The sequence below is a fragment of the Astatotilapia calliptera genome, chromosome 1, assembly GCF_964374335.1.
Source record: "Astatotilapia calliptera chromosome 1, fAstCal68.1, whole genome shotgun sequence".
Classification (NCBI taxonomy): Eukaryota; Metazoa; Chordata; class Actinopteri; order Cichliformes; family Cichlidae; genus Astatotilapia; species Astatotilapia calliptera.
The window spans coordinates 7,534,108-7,543,847 of record NC_137422.1 but is presented as its reverse complement, the minus strand read 5'-3'; the positions used below and the strand labels follow the sequence as shown (position 1 = coordinate 7,543,847).

At 40.0% G+C, this 9,740-nt stretch overlaps 1 protein-coding gene across 1 annotated transcript; it reads right to left on the bottom strand.

Moving 5' to 3' along the window:
• Window positions 1-3,891: 3,891 nt before the first annotated feature.
• Window positions 3,892-8,853, bottom strand: LOC113027803 (photoreceptor-specific nuclear receptor-like). The gene is made up of 8 exons (XM_026177621.2): window positions 8,466-8,853; window positions 7,924-8,074; window positions 7,184-7,287; window positions 6,740-7,042; window positions 5,920-6,098; window positions 5,054-5,294; window positions 4,607-4,712; window positions 3,892-4,309 (listed from the first exon to the last, which is right to left on the bottom strand). The coding sequence occupies exons 1-8, from the start codon at window positions 8,554-8,556 to the stop codon at window positions 4,177-4,179; spliced, it is 1,308 nt and encodes a 435-aa protein (XP_026033406.1). The 5' UTR covers window positions 8,557-8,853; the 3' UTR covers window positions 3,892-4,176.
• Window positions 8,854-9,740: the final 887 nt, after the last annotated feature.

Here is a 9,740-nt window from a genome sequence, read left to right as displayed (position 1 = left end):
TCGTAAGTAATAAGTCTGAGTCCAGTAAATTCTTCACATCTGGCCAGTACCATTTCTACAGTGAAACATGCTAAAGTTGTATTATCCAATGGGAGTGTTAATCAATAACAAGACTACAGTCAAGAGCCATGTATTAGGCACAATCGCTCTTCAGCACAAATATGAATTCAGCCAGTCACATGGGAGAAACATCAAACTGAGCATCAAATTAGGTTGTCGTTTGGTTGTTGCCAGACAGACTGGTCCAGCTATTGCTGCTCATCTAATGAGACATCTCATGATCTTCACCTACGACTCTATGGGTTTGTCATTCAGATTAGGTAATGTTATTTTTGCACAGCAAATGGCACCAACCTGTTTGCCTCCCTCCGCTTGTTACTTAACAGACTAATCTTTTAAGATGAAAATCTCACTGAAACAGAGGCAACCTTTGTGTGAACGAGTGACAGAAAGGTGAAAATGAGAATGGGACACGTTACGTAAGGACCTCAACTTAAAGTTTTATGAAATAAAAATGAGACAGAAAGAAACCATGTGACGAGCATCCAGTGCCGCTGCAGAGGACGAACACTAACAACAGACCTTCACCTTCTCCAAACTGCAGCTGAAGCAGGACTTTATGATGATTTCCAGTGCTCATGCTGTGTATCTTAAAAGAAAATTTAATAGCACCATTTGAGTCAAAGCATATTTTGCTGGGAAATCTGGTGCCTGTGGGAGCTGAAAGTGTTTTAATCTGGACTGGTGAGTTTCTGTCATAAGGCTGCAGAGGGCCAGCTGATCTGATCCAAAGACTGGGACTGTAAGGGCCTGGCACTGGATCCAGATGGCTCAAATGCTGCTATTTCAACATAGAAAAATCACCACAGATGTGCTGGATGCTGTTCTTAACTTCTTAAACCCCAGACTTCAAGCTCAGTTTCAGCTTAGAATGAAAAATATTTGTGTTAAAATAAGAGTTTTCAGTTGCTTGCCTTTGTAAGCAACTGAAAACTCTTTCAATTCAGCTTGCAAGCATAAAAAAACAAGTTTGATGTCTCAATGAAATGCAGCAGGGGTCCACTTCCTTTCCTCTGCTGTGTCTCTTTGATAGTGGCAGTGTGTTTGAATCAAAAGGTAAAGAAATACTGACTGACGTTTCTTATCAAGCTGACATTTGGCTGAGGTACACCAACGCTCATTTAAACCACATAGAACTCATCATTTCAAACCTCATTTCAAGGTGGAATTTACTTCATTTTAATAATACTGTTATAAGGTCACTGTGTAGATGGAAATGTGAAGACACGTGGTACAGAGTGTAAAGATCCTACTACTTCTTGATGTAGTCAGGTGTCTGACTACAGTCTGGTCAAAATAATTTTTTTGTTTGTTTACCTTTTAAATATTGGATGTTAAAAGGGAGTTTTTCCTTCCCACTGTCGCCAAAGTGCTTGCTCATAGGGGGTCATATGATTGTTGGGTTTTTCTCTGTATCTATGAACCGCCTTGAGGCGACTTTTGTTGTGATTTGGCGCTATATAAATAAAATTGAATTGAATTGACAATCAGAGGCATAGAAATACATGGGAGTATACATATACTTATATATTCAAATGTGTATTTGTATTTTGAATTTAATGCTTTTCACAAAAAAGACAAAATACATTAAGCAGAAATAACATAATAGTGAGCAGTTACAGCATGATAACTGATGATAAGTTGTAACTGTTACTTTCTGTGACCCGTGTTTCAGTCATGTGTCCATGTTTGTTTTGTCTAAGTGTCAGGTTCCTGTGTTATTTTGAAGGTCCTCTTATCCTGTGTGCATTGTTTTCAGTTTAACTGCTTTTGTTTCCTCTTCCTTTATTGACTGTATACCAGCTGTATCTCAGTCCATCCTTCAGAGGCCGCATTTGAAGGCCGATTACGTCATAGCGACGCAACGTAATTCGAAGGCTGCTCCAGCCGACAAATGCGTCCTTCAATTTCCCGGATTTCAAGGATAGGTTGGGTGTATCCTTCCTGGCCCAACCTATCCCAGAATTCAAAGCACGGCCCAGCCAATTCCAGTTTCCAACAATGGTGGCAGCTACTTAGTTGTAAAATTACTCTTATTACTTTATTAATTAAATTATTATTCCTAAAATTTCCATAATAATATAAAAATACTTTTCAAATGCGGCAATGGCGAAGAAGTGCGGCTAACGAGTTTGAAATATTACTCTTTCTGGGTCACAAAATAAACTTTTAACATGTTTTCAAGCAAGAATGTAGGTGTGTAAACTGCAAATTTTTGCTCGATTTATCAAGACATCACATATTTGTAACACGTCTGTTACTCACCAGCTCGATAGCTGACCGGGTGGCCAAGGTGAGAACACCGGACTCCCGGCACATCGTTTTCAGACCCTGCGCGGTCTTTCACTACTCAGGTTAAACGTGTCACTTAGATAACTTAAAAATGTTATTGTTTGGCTTTTTTCAGTGTTCTATTTGTTCCTGAGTAAATCGGTTTGGCTGAGATTAAAGTTATAGTTTTCATACAGCTGAATAAACATCAAACAGAAAACTGATTAAACAGAAAACTGATTAAACAGTGTGAGATGGTAGCGAATTTACTCCAATGTCCTGTTATATTTTAGATAGCAAGGAGCAGACGGCTCATTTTATTAAACTCCACCGAGACAGCTGGCGAGGCAAATCTGAAGGCTAGACCATCCCACTTCACAGCCTCGCTTCCGGCCTTCTCGGTCTTCGGAGGATCTGGCACATGTAGACCGCGAAGGCCGGGTCCTCCGAAGACTGCAGCCCCTGAAGTGAGACACAGCTATTGTCTCGGTGTCCCTTTGCCCTTTGTTGTGTTGTCCCTCATTCCCGCTTGCTGAGTGTCCTCATGTTCCAAGTGTCTCCTGTAGTTTCCTAGTTAGCAAATTCCTAGTCTCTCCCTAGTTAAGTTCTTTTCTATTTTTGATCCTTGTGAGTCCAGCACAAAAAGCTGTATCTTGAGCTCAGTGGCGATTCTGATTCCTGCACATTGGCTCCTAATCTTGTCAGTAACACAGCAATATATACCTGTCAAAAAGCTGCAAAAGAATTCAGAAGCATTTCTGTCCCGTATTTACAGACAGTTTGGACTGACCGAAATCTGTCAGTCCAAACTGTCAGTGTGTGTTCTGCAACATTCACACTAAAAATTGAGTGAAAATGGTTCATCTGGAGTAAAAAAAAGTGAAAAAGTAAAAAGGTTTTTTGCTTCTACCAGCAGTGTTAAAGATGTCTCACCAATGTTTTTTGGTTTTGGTTTTTTCGTTGGTTGTCACTGAGAAAGTGGGTGGAAAGGTGCCACATACATGATGCTGTCATTCCAACACGCCAAAATAATGAAGTTTCACTTAAGGCTGAATGACAATGTTTTCAAATGACTCCACAGCTGTATTTAAGAGAAGCAATAAGAAAATTGATACAGTTAATGCTTAACACAAAGACATAAAGTGAAATGTCACTCTCCACGTCTGTGGAAAGCAGTAATGCTGATACGCCAGTATAAGCATTAGTCTTACTCACACTTTGCTTAATTTTCATAATTCTAATTTAAATAGGAGGTACAGATTAAAGGGGCTCAACTTACATCTTAGTCATCTTTTTTATTATATTTATTGTGTGTGAGAGTGTGTTGAAGAATCTGTGTATTAACCAGACAGAAGAGGGCACTGTTTCATGGGTTCGGTGCAAGCTCTTAGTAACATAGCAAGTATACTGAAAACATTCCTGCTCCATAGAATTAAAGCAACAGGTATATTTTAGATTTTTTCTTCTTTGTTTTTACTTTTTCAAGGCGTAACAACATAAATACAACAGTCACATTAACATCAGCAGGGCCACACACACGTTACCAAACAAATTACACTATTACCAAACAAAGTATTTTTATTGAAACAAACAACAACAACAAAACTAGTATGACCATAACTTCAAATCAGAGACTCTTGATATAATACAAAGAAAACGCATTATGACAAAAACTGAACTGCATTTTCTTCTTTGTCAAATTAACTGATGTGGAGGTGACAAAAGAAGACAACAAACAACAGCATGCAGAATCTCTTGTATATATACAAAACAAATATCTGTCAGTCATCATCCCATCCAAAACAGGACATTACTGATGACTGCATGGGTTTCTCTGTGATTCTTTTAGTTTTTGAACATGTCACACAGCAATTTCTCCATGGGAGTGTTTCCAATGGTTCTGTGGAAGAACAGCAGCTCTATCCGCTCAGAATTCACAAAGCGCAGAGAGGGAAGGAGAAGAAGCAGCTTTCCGAACCTAAACACAAAGATCATAATAAAATTAAGGCCATGTCAAATAATTTAAAGCAAAAGCCTTTCACATTGTAGAATCAGTTACATAGGGAAATCAGTTTTTTATATAAAACCTCAAATTAAGGATGCTTGTCATGAAACAGAATGAAGGAATGAAGGTTACTTTCAAATCCAGAAATCAACTTTTAAACATAATAAAGAACAAAAATTCTGTGTTTTGTTATAAACACACTGGAGTTTTGTTTTGTGTTTTGTCATTTTGTTCCATTGAATTGGTGACCTTTATCAGGTAGGTTGTTACCTGGCTGGTTGGCTAGGGTAGTGTGACCGTATGTGTTGTCCCAGCATGACTTGCGACTGATCCTGCAGGTTCTCCACTTGTTCTGGATCTTTCAAACCTCGAGTCTCTGTGAAGCAGAAGAAATACTTTATGGAATCTTTGCTTTCTAGGGAAAACTGTTCCTGACAAAAATTGTATAACATTCCATGTAATAAAAAAAAAAGACTATAATTTTGATGTACCATACTGATGGGCATCATAATTATAAAGTGATGATATGATTACTAAATGACATGTATGGTAATATATGTATGGTAATTAAATAAAACACACTGAGGGAAATTTTAGCCTCTGCGTGGTGCTTATCTCTTGAAAACAATGACAGTGGACATAGCTACGTACTGTGATCATGTTAAAGGTAATCTGCCAGATTGTAGACAATCAACTGAATAGTGTTTTGTTCCTCACCTGGCTTGAAGAGCACAATGGCCTTCAGGCAGGCGAACTCGGTAGGATCAACAGCGAGGGCCTTGAAGCGGCTGAAGACCTCCTGTAGGAGGCGCAGGTCCAGGCTAGTGTAGCTGGTTTTTCCCTGCATGCCAGGGCAGAGGTCTGGCAAAGACAGCAGTGGGCAGCTGTCTAGTGGCAAAGACCACTGGATGGCGCAGAGGAGGAAGAGTTCACTCCATGCTTCCTCCAACAAGATGACCTGGTGAAGAAGAAAAACCAGAAACTGAATATGCACCCCTGTACTCAGCTTCACCTTCGACCCAAAGAAATCACAAAGAAAAACTATAGATGCTCATTCCTGACATTCCCTTTTATTGCAGAGCCAATCACATTGTAATGTTGTCAAACAGGAATGGGACCACTAATTCAGTGTTCACTTACTTATTTATAGTCAGACAGTATTTGTGGTACTATTAACTGTCATATTGTCATTTCATAATGCTGAATGTGCTTTGTGGTCATTGTGGCCATGTCATGAATGTCATGAACATGAAGTTACATCAACATATGTAATCCTGTAAGCACATAATGACATCGGTATTTGGAATTTACAGATAAAAATAAGAATTTCTGTCTTTTTCTGTCATTGTCGCATATAAAGATAAATCATGATTCAATATATTTTTAGATATAAAAGAGACATCTGCATTTTATATTTTTTATATCTGTAACTTTAATTTGTCTTTTATCATTATACTTTTTTTTCTAACAAGAATAGAGGTCAATTTTAACCTATTAAAAATAGTTCCAAAGCAAAGTGAAAAAGTTTATAGAGACTATCTTAAAAAACAAACAAACAAAAAAAACCCTCACTTTCAGCTTACCTGGTCTCTGAAGGGCAGGTTGGAGAAAACGGGCAGGTTCTTGGCCCATTTCACGGACATGAAGAGAAGCCTTGCTGAGGTCTCGTATACATTTTCAGAACCAGACGGGTACAAAGCCATGTGGTACTCTGAAGACGCCTGCTCTGGTTCATTGCTGGTCACATCTATGTTTTCATCAACTGAAACAGAAAAGATGAGCTCAGAATCAAGAGTGCAGAGGAAACAAAACCAACTTGTTGCATAGACAGATGAAACTAAACTTCAGGTAGTTGTGATGTGCTTCAGTTCAGGTTAGATTAGACTTTATTACTATGTAATAAAGTCATAAAATTTGAGCTCCAGCTGAAAGTCAGCAGATGCCCATATGGACAAAAAAAAGTCTCTCTAAGACTAAAGAACATGTCATCATAGTTTCACATGTTAGCATTTTGTACATGCTACTACTCACCTGATGTTTGCTAAATAGTAACTTTAAAATATTAAATTGAATTAGAAGAATATTTAAGCAGAGTTGCAAATTTGGTTAGCTAGTAAAGATTTTTGATCACTCTAGAATGGGATTGATCATCATGGTGATCTCATCATGCTCCGGTAAGTGGAGATGTAACCATGACAGATTTGAAATCAACCCCACCTTCTTCACTGCCCACCTGATAACACCCTCTTATGCTCTGCTTTTTGTACTGAACCCCACTCATTTGCGTTTTACCCAAGAATATGTGTTTTCTAACCATCATTTCCCCTGCAAGTCCTAATGTGAAGGAGAAAGCTTCACCTTAAATTTACAGCAAAAACCTTTCATTTGACAACTGTTGCTCACCATCCTCAGGCTCCAACTTGGCACAGGTCTCAGCTGTCATGAGGCTTGCCATAAAGCGGTGGTTGTTCTGGGGACTGATGCAGCGCTGGGTTGCAACAGAGGAAGTGATGGACATGGAGGAGGTGATGTGGGGCCACGTGATGACAGACCCATTGGAGGATGATGAAGAAGATGAGGAAGAGGAGGAGGAAGAAGAGGAGGTGGGTTCCCGTGTGGTGGCCAGGTGCTCCTTCTCCGGGTCCACATCGATGGAGTCCAGGCGGACCTGAGCTGTGCTGCGGGGCTGCCGCTCGTTCTGAACCGCTGCAGGGGGGAGACAGAAAGGCACAACCTGTTATCTAAGGTGATAATACAGGAATGATTTTAACCGCTCACAGGTTCATGTTTGAGTTCCACTGGACACCAATCAGTTTAATGAAGCTCATGAATGCTAAAACGACTCACCGTCCTTATTCATGCCCGCCTGCAGGCACTTTTTCAGCCGACATGCCTGGCACTGGTTACGATGAGCCTTGTCCACTGGACACATGCCTGTACCGGCCTGGCACCTGTTAACCAACAGTCACGCATTTTAAAGGGAGAGTCGACTCAAAATGACAAAATAACATTCACTTATTTTCTTTTGGCTTACAGAATATTGAAAGCAGTAAGAACATATTAATTACTAAAGATCAGCTATTAGAATGTATATGGAAAATGTCCGAATTCTGAGTAAACCAGTGTGGCTAAGTCCTTAATTTTAACCTGCCATTCATCAAAAGAAAAATATCAAAAGTGAAAAGAAAAGTTTTGGGTTCTACTTTTAATCACAGATGGAATTAAAGGGGATTTTAATATATATTTATTAAAGCTATTTGTGTTTTACTTACTTTTACTTCTCTTAGTTACTTTCTGTCAATATTATTATTATTATTATTATTATTATATTTGAGTGCAAAAAGTGCATTTTTTTTCATTCACACTGACTTGTGCTGCTACAATTTTTTTAAAATCTGAAAGGCATTTACTTATACAGTAATAGGAAACACTTTAATTTACAATAATAGTTGGCAAAATATGGGGTTTGTAGAGGCTAAAACCAGAGTTTATATTCCTTTCACCTTGAATATTGACTATTTTAAATAGATGAGGAAACGTCACACGATGAAGCTGGAATAACTGTCTACAGCTGAGTTTCCTCTTGCCTGTAAATGAGTCTCCTCCTCACACTGCGCTTGAAGAAGCCGCTGCAGCCGTTGCAGGCGTAGATGCCGTAGTGTTTCCCGCTGCTGGTGTCTCCACACACTTTGCAGACCAGAGCTGGGCTCAGAGCTTTGCCCGGTGCAGGACTCTTGGCTGTGAGTCAAAAACAGTCACAGAGTAGGTCGGTTATTGCCACTCATTAGGGCTGGTATTGTTTCATACATGTGCCTGCCATCTGTACAGTCAGCTCTGTCTGCTGGTAGCAGGACAGTCTGTCTAAACACTCACAAAAATTGAATAAAATCCTTAACTATAATTTTAAAAAAGCATTGCTTGCTCATAATTATGTGTTTTTATGAGAGTTTTTAATGTTTTTGTGTTGGATTTCATTCATAACCCGATGCATGTTGAGTAAAGAATTTCAGGTGTTTCAAACTTTCATATTGTTTAAGTGCTAACTTTTCCTCCCTGTTACCGAGCCAAGTCAGTGTTACACTCTTCAGACTCCATTGGCAACTTGTTGTCGTTGGTGTGGAGCTCTTACCTCCCCTGCTGTCATCAGTCCCACCGCTGCCAGATGACTCTGTGGGGGAAGAGGATGGCATCATGGGTATCTTTGTAAGGTGATCCTCCATTATTTTTCTCTCAAAATATCTCCTCTAGTGATTGACGAAGGCAGATAAGAAAAAGTTTTGGTCCTCTTCTGCTCAGTTGCTTCAAATAAAAATACGTAGGGCCGCAGGGCCTCCGGTGGTCCCCGGTGGACAGATGGCAGGGTGAGCCCGTGCTGTGTGTTGCAACCTCTGCTGTGGTTGTTCAGATGAGCTGGGGTCCTGTCATGAGCTCCAGCTGACACTTGTTGCACGTGAACAGGTTGTGTGTGGGTGTGTGTTCCCTCCGATGTCTGTCACTGTCTGTGGGCTCACCTCAGCAGCAGGTCCTCAAAAGGGAACCCGGGGGGTGGTGGAGGGGGTAGGATTAGTCCCAAGCGCTGTGTAAGCAGCATGCTTATTTGTCATCCTCTTAATCTTTACTGTTCATCTACTGATCAATCAGTCACATTGCCAGCACAATGGTGCTGCTCAGACATGGATCGTCATGAAGTCTGCAAACAAACAAACAAACAAACAAACAAGCAAACAAACAAAAAAGAATCAGCAATGACAACAAAATCTCCAGCTCTGTGCTAGAAGTCTTGTAACTGTAGACCAGTCCCCATCCAGGCACTCCTCCTTGTGTCTCCTCTGTCTACATCAGTCAACACTCCTCTTCAGTATCTGCATTTAAACGGACAATTACATGAGGCACACATTATTATATTTACCAGCATCTTCAATTTGTATTTCCCCTCCTTTTCTTTTCTTTTCTTTTTTTTTTTTTTGCCTCCTGAATTCCAGACCCATTTCCCCTTGCTGTATATTTGATCTGTGTGATTGCCTCCTATTCATAAAGACTCCCAGTGTTTGCAGAGGAGCTGCCTATTAACTCCCATTTCTACCCCTTTTTTTGTCAAACTGGAGATCATCCACTTCCTCAGGTTGCCAGGAGAGAAAGGTCACAGAGAGAATGATGGAGTTTTGGGGGGGCTGATGTGATGGTCAGCACTAATTTGGCTCATTCATGAGGTTTTCCCATTTATTATTGAGAAGCTAGAATTATCATACATGTGGCATTTACATAAGCGGCAGTTTATTAGCCGGAGCAGGTATGAGATTGGATCTGGTGAGGAGGTGAGGAGAAGCGTGCAAAACTGAGGTAGGAAATATGAAACAAGCAACTTTCTTGTCATATTTAAATAAGACTGGGTTCTTGTTTTACC

Bases quoted from the DNA above. Each gene is read 5' to 3' on its own strand.
- LOC113027803 (XM_026177621.2), bottom strand. From the start codon at position 8,556: ATGGAGGATCACCTTACAAAGATACCCATGATGCCATCCTCTTCCCCC. The intron at 8,075-8,465 runs GTAAGAGCTCCA...TTTGACTCACAG, and splicing joins GACTGATGACAGCAGGGGAG to CCAAGAGTCCTGCACCGGGC. The intron at 6,099-6,739 runs GTGAGCAACAGT...TTTCTGTTTCAG, and splicing joins CAAGTTGGAGCCTGAGGATG to TTGATGAAAACATAGATGTG.